The 13660-nt window shown below is 40.3% G+C and overlaps 1 protein-coding gene across 1 annotated transcript; it reads left to right on the plus strand.

Annotated features, from left to right (window-relative positions):
* Positions 1–8723: 8723 nt before the first annotated feature.
* On the plus strand, positions 8724–13658 carry LOC117251671 (FAST kinase domain-containing protein 3, mitochondrial-like). Its single transcript, XM_033618167.2, has 10 exons — positions 8724–8840; positions 9090–10004; positions 10196–10346; positions 10462–10649; positions 10742–10910; positions 11141–11226; positions 11385–11556; positions 12081–12150; positions 12323–12437; positions 12656–13658. The coding sequence occupies exons 2-10, from the start codon at positions 9132–9134 to the stop codon at positions 12758–12760; spliced, it is 1929 nt and encodes a 642-aa protein (XP_033474058.1). The 5' UTR covers positions 8724–8840; positions 9090–9131; the 3' UTR covers positions 12761–13658.
* The last annotated feature ends 2 nt before the right edge of the window (positions 13659–13660 follow it).

The raw sequence follows: 13660 nt of genomic DNA on the forward strand, positions 1-13660 counted from the left end.
TGTCATAACTGGATTAAGATTGCATCAACTGTTGTCCACTGCCAAGATTGTGTTTGCATATGAATTTGGGCCTGGACAATTTAAATGTTTATTTATGGTGTGATAGGTTCACTGGTCATAGAGGCCTAGCCTGCTGAGGTATCTGATGATTCTCTGTTGGTTTGTCATTACCACATTTTCATTACACATCTTTATCTGACCCTTTCTTAATATAAAAATATTCATTAGAGCAGCTTTAAACGGGCTATACATTAACAATGTATCAAATTACAATGTGTAAACAATGCTACAATGTAAAAGGTAAAATTACTTGTAGTGATAAAACTACAGCACCTCACTTGGCTTTATGGAGTTTTATACTGAGTTTCAGCTCATTGTTTAGCTGTCTGGTCTGCAGTCATGCCCCGGGAAATTTTTTATAGTGGAGGCCAGATGGAGTGGCACACAAAAACCAAGGCCAAAATTGAATCTCAGGAATTCTATTATGCTGTTGTATTATATGGGAGAATTTCAAACTATTTCAATATGGAGAGTTAAGGAATCATATACTGATATACCCTGGCTGATTGTCGTTTTCCTTTAAAACACAAATATACAGCATAATGAGTACACTGATTGTAAGGAAGAAAACATTTACTGGGAACAAGCCTTCTCAAATGTAGGGAGACCAGATTTTTTAATTTATATTCAGACACCTTGAGGCAAGACTTCGAGTGAACGAAAATGGCTATGGCAGTTTTTCCTTGCCAAAATTTAGCCTAAACTTGGAGTATTTTTTCGTCCCCTACCGGACAAGTCATGTCGGCATGATTGGTATCAATGGATGCAGGGCAGCAAGTGTATCAGGGGCTTGGGGGGTTGCTTGAGATGGTAACAGTGGTGGGTCAGTCAACCACTTTGTGTAAATATTCAATCAACCGCTCGATGGTTCGATGCTTAAAAAATGTTTAACTTTGTGTTCAGTTCTCTTTAACAGATGTTAGCATGCTAGTGTTAGCATACAGCTGAAAGCATCGTTGTGTGTGAGTAGGGCATGGACTTTTAGTCATGTTTATCAAATTTACAGTGAACTTACTTCACCCTGATACTGTACCCCCTCCTTTCATGTCACACAGGTCACAGTGGATCATTATTAAACACCAGAGGTGTTACAATATATCAAATTTTACAATAACACAATAAAAGAAAAAAGAAGTCTTGATGCTGTTGTGAGACTGTGACAAAATTTTCCACAATATTACATGGGTATTTTGCTAATATAGCTGCATTCTCCTGTCTTTCCTTGTTGAAAACTGTATTATTTTTGTTTGAGCAGCAGAGGGCCCAATCATACTAGAATAGAGGACAGATTCCCATCATCCTTTGCTTGCAGGCCAAGCACTGATAATTAGCGTCTTAACATAGACAGAGAGAAAGCAGTGGATGAATTAGATGAACATGGCAGCAAACGATGAAATGAAGATTATATACAAATAAAAATGCTGGACACATCAGATTTATTATTTAATAAAGAACATTTTTTCAAGTTGTATTTAATTTTATGATAAATATACTGTGGACTTTTTATTGTAGCATTATCATACTGTGAGGTTTTGTTAGATTCCTATAAAATACTGTTGTACAATGTATTATACTGTATACTGCCTCACATTATATTTGTACAATCTTTTGTTAGAAGGCTTATCTGTACAGAAAAAAAATACTACATAAACAATCAGTTGGAATAACTTTCGGTTTCCCCTTGGGTCTGTCACTGATTGAACTGAAAGAGCATTGGTCGGGTTATGAAGTGTTCCCTCCCTCCCTCCCTCCCTCTCTCCCCCACCTAGGAAAAGCTAACAGGCCTAACCCCTGTCCTGCCACACCTATCATACACAGGCTACGAACACATTCCCCCTCTCACACTGCTTTCATCTGGGCGTGAAATGGATTCCTACTGTCTGCCAGAATGCACCACCTATCTCTGGATGTGATTCTCTTTCACCCTCCTTCTCTTTTCCTGTCTTTCTTTTTCTGTACCACACGTGTGCCCTTTTGTTTCCATAGAAAAATGCCTCGCCCGCACTGCAAAGTCCACAAAACACATTCCCAGGCGGTTAAGATCGAGATAGATTAGAAATCCTATCGGAGCTAATATTTTATATGACAACTTCAATTAGATCTAAATCAGAAACACATGAGGGCCCTAACCTTTTAAAAACAAACCACAGTCATCCCTGGAATCCCCAGGAGAAAGGCATGTTCATGAAATTCCTTCATAACTGGCACACACACACACACATACTGAAAGTGTGAGAGAGGTTGTTGTATAAAATATTGATACCTCCCGTTGCCACATGATTTTACATGTCCAGGAGCAGAAAGTCTGTTTTTGAAGAGGAAGGAACCGAAGTTATGCAAAATGATGGTCTTGTCACAGCAAGTAATGAAAGTAAACCCTGTTCCAGAGAGTTCACTGAGAATGGCTGCAATCTGTCAACAAAAGCTACATAATTTGGTGTGATTCAGATATATCCTGCTTTTTCTCTCTCATAGGGCTGGGTCAGTGTCAGCTCACAGTGACCCTATTGTAATTGGACACACATTATTTGGATCATAAAAAACACTTGGAATCAACCATCTGAACAGTTACTGGAAGAATGAGATGTAACTCCGCAGCAAGGCGATGATAAGGAGTTAAACCTGAAGGTTCCAATGAACCAGGTACCAGCTGGTTCTCAGTAAGTGTCTAACTTATGTCACTTGAATTGCCAGAGGAATCTGAATTGTTTAACTCTGGCAGCATCTCCTCCCGCAGTGCCATATTTACACATGCAGAGAGTGGAGGAGAAAACACTTAACTGCGTGGTGTCTGTGCTCAGCCCTCAAGTTTGGCAAGGTTTTGTCCGATTGCTTTTATAAACGCAATTCTTGTAACTTTATTTCAGAGGATTATTTCATTGCTTTAAAGGCAGAACTATAAAGAAATAGTCAAATTCAAAACATAAAACTGGAAACACTTTTACATTCTTAGAGCACATAGCAAATTTACAAGATAAATTCTAGCTCTAGCTATAAAAGTGCTTTAGCTTTCTTCACATCTGATAGCTTTGACAGTTAGGAGTGAGTTATACCCAGCAGCAGCAGCAGCAGCAGCAGTGGAATGTAACAGATTACATTTACTCAAGAATCGTACTTGAGTACAACTTTGAGATACTATAATAAGTACTTTACTGTATATGCTGTTTATTCTTCCATATTTATTTGACAGCTATAGTTAATGGTTAATTTGCATACTAAAAGTGCCCTGTGAAAGTTCTGACTACCAATAGCATTATGGAGCAATGCTTTTAAAGAAGAATTTCACTGCTGGAAAGATGGTCTTTTCACAAAACTGGGCTGTCTATGCAGTAGGAAGATGCAAATACTTTTAAAGTTGGTGCTACATGACCAGAGAAAACGGAGAAAAAGGGCTGTGGCATTTGCTTTTGTTCAAGAGGTATAACACCTACGACTACCAGAATGCACTGCATTGCATCAAACCAGTCAACGCTCCCACTTATGCTCATTCATTTTGACACAGAAAGCAATATGGCGGCTGGCTGGTAACAAACATTCTCAAATCGCAGTTAAACAGTAAGCTAAAATATGTTCCTGAAAACATTTGAGGCAAGAAAAAGGCAACACAGTAAGAGAAACTTGGTTCATATTTCATTAGCATTGCTTAGTTTTTGATCTGTGTTTTTCTAGCCTCCTTTTTTACAATACAGGAAACAGTACGGTGCCCACTTTGTTTAGAGACATTTCTTTGAGTTAATGAACATCTATGTACCATGCTGGATTTGCAGGGAGATGGTTAGAGTTGACATACAAAACCAGAATACGGGTTTCCAAGGTAGTTCTAGACTCCTGTCTATGTTCAGGCAATTAAGCATGGTTAAGATTAGGAAAAGATTGTGATTTTGGTTAATTAAAAAAGGTAATGCTAAGAAAAATTCAACTTAAATACGTTGTCAGTGGACTTTTTGCTGATACATTCATTACAATTTTGCCACTTCCCCATTATGTTAATTAGAAAATGTGATTCACCCGGCATTTCATTTCCCTCTAAAACACTGCTTTAAATTAGCTATATGAAAATGTATCCTCCAGACAGGGCTGGCCAATGGTTTTTTGCTATTCCAATGATCTGCAGGTGGCAGTAATGCACCAAGAAATGCTGCGGTGTGCCAGTAAAGGCAGGGAATAAGAAAACCACAAGCTAGCAAATATAGATATAAACCAGGTCACAAATGTTAAAAAAAATGGCTTTTTAAAATATTTCTTAACATTTATATTCTACAAGTTTGTTTGATTTCAAGAATAAACCGAGTGGCAACTCCTTGGAATGAAAAGTGAAGCTAACATTGAAGTGCTAAAAACTGCAATTCCTTTAACGGCCACTTGAGGCTGACTCCAAAAGCAAGTGATTCCCCACAGACACCCATGTTAAAATGCCCAACTTTACAGCAGAAATAAAGATGTTTACAGCCTGGTACAAAAACGGCTTTGGTCTCTATGGCTAATTTTCCCATTAATGACAACTGTACGGGGGTGAGTTTTTATGTAACTCACCTGTTTTAATTTTATCAAGGCTTAAAGTTATGCATAATTAAGGGCAGGGATGCCTTAAGTGACAGGCTGTCAGCGAGGCCTTAGTCTCGCCACCAGACAATCAGAGATCTCCGCCTTCTGATAGTCTGGGGACACTCCTTTCTAAAGTGTGTTTAACACACCGGAGAAAGCGGCCGGCAACAAAGCAACGCCTCTTGCATTTTTGAAAAGGACACGCCCTCCTGGAAATGTGCGCTCCCCCTTTTCTCGTCCGCAAGGAAACAAACACACAGAGAGCTTGAAAATGGACGCCAAAAGATTTAACTCCATTTTATCAAACGTGTGCTCAGTCCACAAGATTGTGGAAATGACGTACTTACAGCGACTTTGTTTAAAACTTTTAAGCAGTCGGACTATGTTTACGAGCACAAGAGTTCAGCGAGCCACCGAAGGACTGCCCTGTGGATTTACCATTGGTTCTGCAACGTAGGGAGTTTTTTTTTTAACTCTGAAATTGTATCCGCCCATCTTAACACAAAATCAGGGAGAAAGACATCAGTCTTTAGTTAAGCAAAGCGTCTAAAGACTGACTTGTGAGTCTAGTGAGGCCTCACTACAGTCTATGAGTCAGATCCAGCCCTCACTCCTTCACAGCTCGACCATCTCATACAAATATGGTCACTTCTGCCTCCAAAAAGAAACAAGATGGCAATGGCCGAAATGGTGAACTTAAGGCTTTAAAGTGAAACTAGTAAACTAATGATTGATATCACAATAGCTACGTCCATTATTTTATACAGTCTATAGGATACACACAATGTGTTTGGGGGAAAGTAACAATGGTAACACTAACTGTTAACAGACACTTTGTTAACAAAAACCCACAGGGCACCTTTAAAGTTTACATTCAAAGCCTGTTATCAGTTAATAAAATATGATGAATTGTGACAGTTTTTACTACCCAACAGCATATTAAAAAAAGTAGTGAAATACGCTCCATCTCAGTGAATTAAACTGCTTTTTTGTGTCCTAATAATAAATTCTTTGTGGAAATAAATTTCTGTGTGCGCTTTGGTCTCTTTCAACAGTCCAAATACATGAAGGAGAGTTCCACCAATGTTAAGCTTAAACAATACCAGTCTTGACGCTGAGAACCAATTTAACATCTTCTGTCAAGTTCTAAATCGCTTGAGTGTCAGCATTAACTTTCCCAGTAAATTTCCCAGTAAAGTTAACCATTTGGGCTGTGTTATTTTTAATGCAATAGCAGCAATAATTAAGGCAAGACAAAGACAGAGTAGACATGTTCTCCAAATGCGTCACATTTGTGAGTCATGATAACATCACTGCTAAACTTCTGATTATTAGATTAGATTTGGCCATAGTGTGGTGTGATGTTATTCCCGCACACACTGTGCATGATTATGGTTTAAGATGATGAAACGGGTTGATTTAGCTCCAGAAATGTTTTGTTTGGTTGTTTACGTTTGAACATATTTTGGTTGACGAAATGAAAATTGGCTACATTTTTACTCACTCTTCCACTTCCCCCTCACAACACACACAGGGACACACACAGGGACACACACAGCCAGTGACTATTCAGTGTGATTCATCAGCATTACCGGCAGAACAGTAACTTTATTATAACAGATCTTATCTGCTCTGCCCTGCTCACCATTCGAAAGCTCTGGGTCTTTTTACTCTTTCTTCTTGGTCCAACTCGTGTCCAGAGGGCTTGTGGTGTTGCAACGAGATAGAAGGGGAACCAGCCAGATGGGTAACACACACAAATACAGACACCACACACACACACACACACACACACACAGATTGTCTTAGAGATATGGGGTGCAGATGACTTTCGGACCAGCCACACACAAACACAGAGCGCTCGGCACAGACACATAGCTTTTTGAACAGAAGCACTATGAGGTACTGACCTTCTTAAATTCCAATATCACAATCTACGCTCATCACAAAAATGCAAACTTTGAATTTGAACTGATTTCACACACACTGCATATCACAGCAAAAGCTATAACATCACTGAATAAAAAGTCATTGTTGAACAAATGATAGAAACTCTATTTCCAGCTTTTGTGATTCCATCATGGTGCTCTATGCTCAATGAACAACTTTCTGACTGTGATAACAGCAGGGAAACTGCATTAAACATGCAGTTTCCCTTACCCCTTACCTACTAATGCCCCCCCCCCCCCTTTAAAATGTGGGTACAACTACGCTCAGCTGTGACCTTTAAGGCAAGTCAGTTTGTTTGTATATAGCACCATCTTGTGGCAATTGTTAAAAGCTGTACATAGACACTGCTTACATGACCAGCAGGAAGATGACATAAGAGTCAGTAATGGCTGGCTATTAAGTAAATTATGATTCACACTTTGAGGGAAAGACACGTGACTACACATTAAAAAAATATATGAGCCTTTGTGTCAATACAATTTTATAAAGCGCTTTTCAAAACAGAGATACAAAGTGCTTTACATTTCCGTAATTATAACAGACAAGACATGAAAACAACTTTTAGAAGAACTGATAAAAAACACTTTGGAATATGAAAACTGAGGAAATAAATGGCAGTTTAAATGAATTTAAAACTCAAAGTAAAATCAGGAAAGGCTCTCTGATAAAAGTATGTTTTAAAAGAGGATTTGAAAGAGATCACTGACTCGGCCGACCTGATTTCCTCGGGCAGACTGTTCCAGAGCCTCGGGGCCCTGACAGCAAACGCTCTGTTCCCTGTAGTTTTCATTTGGGTCTCTTGAACATACAAAAGACTTTGCCCGAGGACTTCAAAGTACGTCCTGGCGTGTATGGTACTAGGAGGTCGGAGATATAGCTGGGACAGAGACTATGAAGAGCCTTAAAAGTAATCAGTAAAATCTTAAAATCTATTCTAAAGCATACTGGGAGCCAGTGGAGGCTAAAACTGGAGTGATGTGATTAGGACTCTTGTCAGCTGAATTCTGTACATCCTGGAGTCGATTAATAGATTTTTGATTCGGCAAGAACAGAGACTGTATCAGTAATCCAGGCGTGAAGAGATGAGGGTATGTGGAATTATGTCTGAGTCTTTAAAAATGTAAACGGATTGTGTCATTAGAATAAACTTTAAATATCAGGTCAACCAAGCTGTCCTATCAGATATGCAATTTCCTTTTACCCAGTAAGCCCAGTAAGAAAAAAAATGTGTGCAGACCTACTGCTTCCTGCTCTTGAATGGCTTTGTTCATGCACTCCTATACTTACCATGGTGTAAACTGTCAACTATTAAAATATTGTAACAATACATCCTCATCCCCCAAAAAAATATCGTTATCAAAATAATTGTACACAAAGAAATACTCCATACCTGCCCGGCTCTGTGTATGTTTGCACTGGCTTTGGTGTGCTTTTAGTTAAGGACGGGACTATTTGGAGAGCAGCTTCATGTGGGGATAAAAGATCATGTCTGTGGGCCTTGCTGATAAGACACCTTTTATAAAGGGTTGTAAGTTGTAATTACTTGCTTCATCAATGTCTGTCATGAATTTAATAACTTACTCATACTTAATAGATCAGTTTTAATGTATTATTAAGAATAACTTTTCGTTTGTTATATTGTGAAAAATCCTCCAGCAGCAGATCATTTCTCTTGAGTTTATAGGAAGACCCTCTGATGGATATTTTGCCTTTTGGAAAAACTGCAGAGAATCCTGAAAAAAAAAAAAAAAAACATTCACTACTAGAAACTATATATAACTAGATATATAACTAGAAACTATTATGATTTATTACCCATGAACAATAACAAAAAATAGACATTTTATCAGCTGTTTCCAGTATTTTGAAATTATTTCAATAAACTTTTATTTCAATAAATAAATGCATTCTATATTTCCCCTACAGAATCATATTCATGACATCCAACTGAATTTTTTTTCATGAATGACATGACATTAATGAACTTTTTAGAGAGTAAGGTCATTCCAATTATGACACTACCGTCCATATACGATTTTGCACGATTACCTTCAGTTCCTCTTCACACTTCCCCAATACTTGAGGCTGGCACGGTTCGGCCAATCAGAGAGCACATGTGCGGTGTGTGTGTATATGACATGCAGCCAGCCTGCAGTACAGGGTTTGACCACAGGGTGGCCACACTTGTGAACACATGTCATCTTACACAACCTCTTACCAAACATTGAAAGAGGGTTCCATAACACACTGCAGCTCCTCCTCAGGATACTCCTGTCTCTCTGAAGGTAAGTCGCTTATAATCTGACAGACAGTTAAGTTTCTTAGCGCAGGGATTTTACTTAAGTTTCATTTACACTTAGGAGTAAAACCATGTGAGTACAAATCCGCTACATCCAGTTTTTAAAATGACAGCTGTCTTGTGTAACTGCGTCCTTGCAATCTGTTAGTCTTTTATCTTTCTGGTGACTTTACAAACTGAAGCACTGTGTGTGTAAAAGTGAAAACGCACTAACAGGGACTTGTCTCGTCTTCAGGCTGTTCTGAGACAGGAAGAGGCTGTTACATCACAGACAACAATGAAGTCCATCGCTTGTTTCTCATCGTCTGTCAGAGCAGCGTGTCAGCACACCTCAGCTTGTGTCCCTGTAAACCGGGGTCTCTGCAGTCCGGTGAGAAGATGCTCTCATGTGGATTTTGCCAACAAAACTGTAGTGGCACAGCAGCCATGTGTAACCGGTGTGCGTACTTTCCATAACACGCACGTAAACGCAACAGCAGTGCAGCAGGTGAGTGCAACCCCTCTGCCCACCCCGGTGCCCATACCAGGGAGAGGAGAGGATGAACTGACTGTGTTCCAGTTTGGCAGATATATGCCAACAAAGACAGCTGCAAGACCAGCCCCTCACCTGTCTCCATACAGCCCATACACCAAGCCACAGAGCAATGCAGCTGCACTAGTCAACATCCGGTCTCTGACTGAAGGAGAGGTGATCCCTGAGCTGTGCTCCAAGCTGGCAGGCTTCCCCAGCAATGACAGGGCAGAGGGACTCGCCACTTTACTTGGAGCATGTGTTGAATTTGGCCTGGCAGCCCACAACCCTCTAGTCATCAGACTGATAAATGAGTGCCTGGAGCTCCTCTCCAGCGGGGACATCGAGGTGTCACAGCTCTGCCACCTGGGTGAGGTGGCATATGCCCTGGAAGGCCGCCAGTCGGCCATTGTGACAGAGGTTCTGGACTCTATAGGTGGTGCCGTAGAAGAGGATGTCTCTCCCAGGGAGGCTGCCAGAGTCTACTCCCTGCTGGCTCTGTGTCACGACCCTGCCAGCCAGAGGCAGAAACTCATGCTGTCCACTTTGCACAGACATACACAGAGGCAGGTCCACCGGCTGAAAGCAAGCCAAGTCAGCGACATACTGCAGTCCCTGTTGAAGTTACAGCAGGCACAGGTGGGTAGAGCAGCCACCTCTCAGCTCTTGAATGAGATTTCACTTCGAAATTTTTGAACATCTTACATTTAAATACTTTTTTCAAAGCTCTGTGCCATTATGTATGTGTTTCTGTCTCTTGAAGTGTCACCCTGTAATCGGTGTTTTCAAACTGACAAGGTCACAATATTAATGCAAATATTGTCCCACAGGCCATTTCCCTGGTGCTGAGGCTGAGTCACAGAGCATCACGGGTTTTCAAAACTTTCAGAGATGATGAAGTTATTAAGGTGCTCTCTGCGCTGATGACCCTGGGACAGCACGATGAAGAGCTCCTGACTGCTATGGAGAAACACCTACCAGGTGAGGTCTACTTTTTTTATCTTAGGGAAAAAATAAATGTGCCATTCATTGGCTAAAATGTGAGGTTGGCAACATTTAGAATTAATCCTGATGTTCTCTGCTGTGTCGGTGTCAGGGAGGCTGGGAACGTGTGATCCGGAGCTGATCAGCACCGTCATGGGGTACTGTCTGCAAATGAGGTGCCGCTCTGAGCCGATCTTCGAAGCTGTTGCTGAGAACTTTGTATGCCACGCTGAGAGGCACACCACCCTTCAGATTGCCAAACAGATAGTTGCCATGGGGAGACTTAACTATCTGCCACAGGTGAGCATGGTGCAATACTGTTTCTAACATAGTGTGTAAAGCATATTTGACTACTGGAAGACAAACTAATTAATGTCTCCTTTACTCCTCAGTGTTCCAGTGAGATGTTCAAAAAGCTGGAGAGTATTTTGTCAACGAGGTTTTCCCAGTTCCAGCCTCGCTCCCTGATAGAAGTGTTGCACGCCTGCATCCACCTGGAGCGCTTCCCACTCAACTACATGTCCAAAGTCTTCAGCCCATACTTCTTACAAAGGCTACAAGGTATATAAATGGCAGCATACTAAAAAAAAAAAAAAAGATTACTAAATTAAAGAACATTATGGGCCACCAATGACAGTTGCATTAGATTATACAGGTGTACCTAATAAAACGGATACTGAGCGTACACTCAGTCGCTATTATGCCACTTTTTGCACAGCATAGCATGCACAACATGTCAGTGTGTAAAAAAAGGTGGGGATAAATGTAAGCTGCCCTTGTCTGTCCGACAGCACAGGGGGAGCCATTGGACAAGAATGCACTGGGACAACTGACACAGCTTCATCTCTCCACCTCATTGGAGTGCACTCACTACTGGGTAAGCTTCACGCAGCTTAATACGTTTTGGAGATTTTGAATATTAAATAGTGCGTATAGTACTGTTATACTAGTGGTTTAATAGTTCAGAGTACGTAGTTGCACAAGTATGAAGTATTGATAACAGTGACGAACTCTCCTTGATGTCTTCCTCATCAGGGTCCCAGACTGCCCTATTTCCTCCATGTGAAGAGGTTTTCGTCTGTGGACCAGGCCTTTGAGACACCTATGGAGAGTCTCCTCTACAGACAGGTCAAAGGGCCGCTGACTGAGCTGCTGGGGGGGACGTTTTACTCCACCAGAACCTTTACCCCCAGTGGATACACAATAGGTAAGCAGTAACCATGTAAATGCACACAGACGTATGATCAAGATGGGAAAATATCAATTTAATTAATGCTGAACCAAAGGTTAAAGGGAAATATTAGTATTTTTCAACCTGGACCCTTTTTTCCCCCATGTTTTTTTGTGTCTAATGGTAACAACATTTTTGGAGATTGGTCCGGCATTGAATAAGAGCACCGCAGCCAGCAGTGGCAAACTGACACATACATCCACTTTAAGTGCTTGTTTTTGCCACTGACAGGTTCAGATCGCTATTATAGGTGTCTTACAAAGAAATTAAGTGTTTTCCTGGAACCTTTGGCTTTTGTCTGCTCGTTATTGTGTCTCAAGGAGAAGTCTCATTCTGAGTTCTCGTAAGTTGAGTTTTTGCAGGAAAACAATAAAAAAGAGACCAGATCAAGTGAAGGTCAAGAAAATGTTATTTTAACAACTATTTGCTCATTTAGTCAGTGAAAACCCAAACTGCTGTCCTCACAGACACAATGTATTTTGTTTCATTTTGCTATCCAGATGTGGAAATATACCTGGACGAGGAGGGATGTGTTCTGCCTCTCTCTCAGTGGGAACACACCTACAGAAGGTGAGACTCAGAGACAAGTGCAGTCAAATTGACGCACCAATTGTGTAGATTTTGCACCGAACGAAAGTGAACGAACTCTGGCCTATTTAGTGTTGCAAGTGAGCTGAATAACATCGAAGCCTTATCTTAACCGACAGTTAAAACTTTTTCTTCATGTTTTGTATATGTGTAGAATTGCACTGTGTTTGGATGGCCAAAACCGTTTCTGTAGCAACACACAGCACCTGCTGGGGAAGGAAGCCACTAAAAGGAGACACCTCCGCAGGATGGGCTATGAAGTGGTGCAGGTATGCTTGAGACACTAGATCATTGCATTTTGGCACCAAAGTTTTGCTAACTTGCCACTGCTTCTTGGGGAACTTAACTAGTTATCCAATATGTTTCATCAATCTTGCATTTATATTTGTTAAAGCAGTCTCCACTATAAGAAACTTACATTAACATATTATCATCAAGGCATGATATCCAAGGAAAAATGTCTTTCTCTGCTCCTTTGCTCTTCCAGATCCCTTACTTTGAATTTGAGAAACTGATAACTGAGGAGGAAAAGGTCCAATATCTGCACAACAAGATCTTTCCCACCATCTTCAAGTTTAGTCATGGATTGTAAACCCCTTCCAAGTTCAACCGAAGATTCCTCAGTATCTTTAAATGGATGATCTTCCAGTTGCTGTACAGATCAACTGTCCTTTCAATGAAGTATATGAGCATTTAGCCGAGTGATGCAGACTAGGTATGTAAAGTATGAAGAAGATACAAAGCATGGCAGAAAATGAAAATAATTGTCTGTGATATTCAGATTCAGCACATACATGTCCTAATAGGAGGACACTAATCATCAGAAATAAGGCAGAATAAAACATTTCAAAGGCATTTACGTCCCCAAATAACCAAGGCTTAATGTACCAGATGTCACTGTAAAACATAAGAGAGATCTGGCATTTGTGTTTGTTTCTATGTTCCCTTAAGTTTTTTTTTAATTTTATGAAACAGCCTGCCTTATTTTGAGCCTTAAAGTGAAAAAAAGTAATTGGATAGTTTCACAGGGATCACTGTTTAATACTAAGGTATCCGATATCAAAGCTCCCTGTTCAGATTGAATAGGGGTCAAGATGAAGATGAAAATACAGCTGCTGAAGACGGGTACTACCAGGTGAAATACAACATCCCTGGCGATTTGCAACTATTTCTTGTATTTGCACCGTAGGACTGAAATTCAGGACTATTTTAATGGCTATCATAACACTGACTTTTTTCGAATTTCAGGAAGCTTAATTTTATAATGGTACTGGCCATTTTTAGCCTGCTGTTAACTTATTGTTGTGATATGGACATGATGGCGACTATTTATGTGGTGGATTAATGAATGGCAGAGTGTTGTGGCTTCCACCTTTGTCATAGCATTGCTACCTCTTTTTTCAGGGGAGTGGGGTCAAAATGAAATGTACATGAGGTGTAAAAATGTGTTACATTAAATATTCATTTATTTGATGTTTGCAGATATGCAATA

The sequence above is a fragment of the Epinephelus lanceolatus genome, chromosome 14, assembly GCF_041903045.1.
Source record: "Epinephelus lanceolatus isolate andai-2023 chromosome 14, ASM4190304v1, whole genome shotgun sequence".
Lineage (NCBI taxonomy): Eukaryota > Metazoa > Chordata > Actinopteri > Perciformes > Serranidae > Epinephelus > Epinephelus lanceolatus.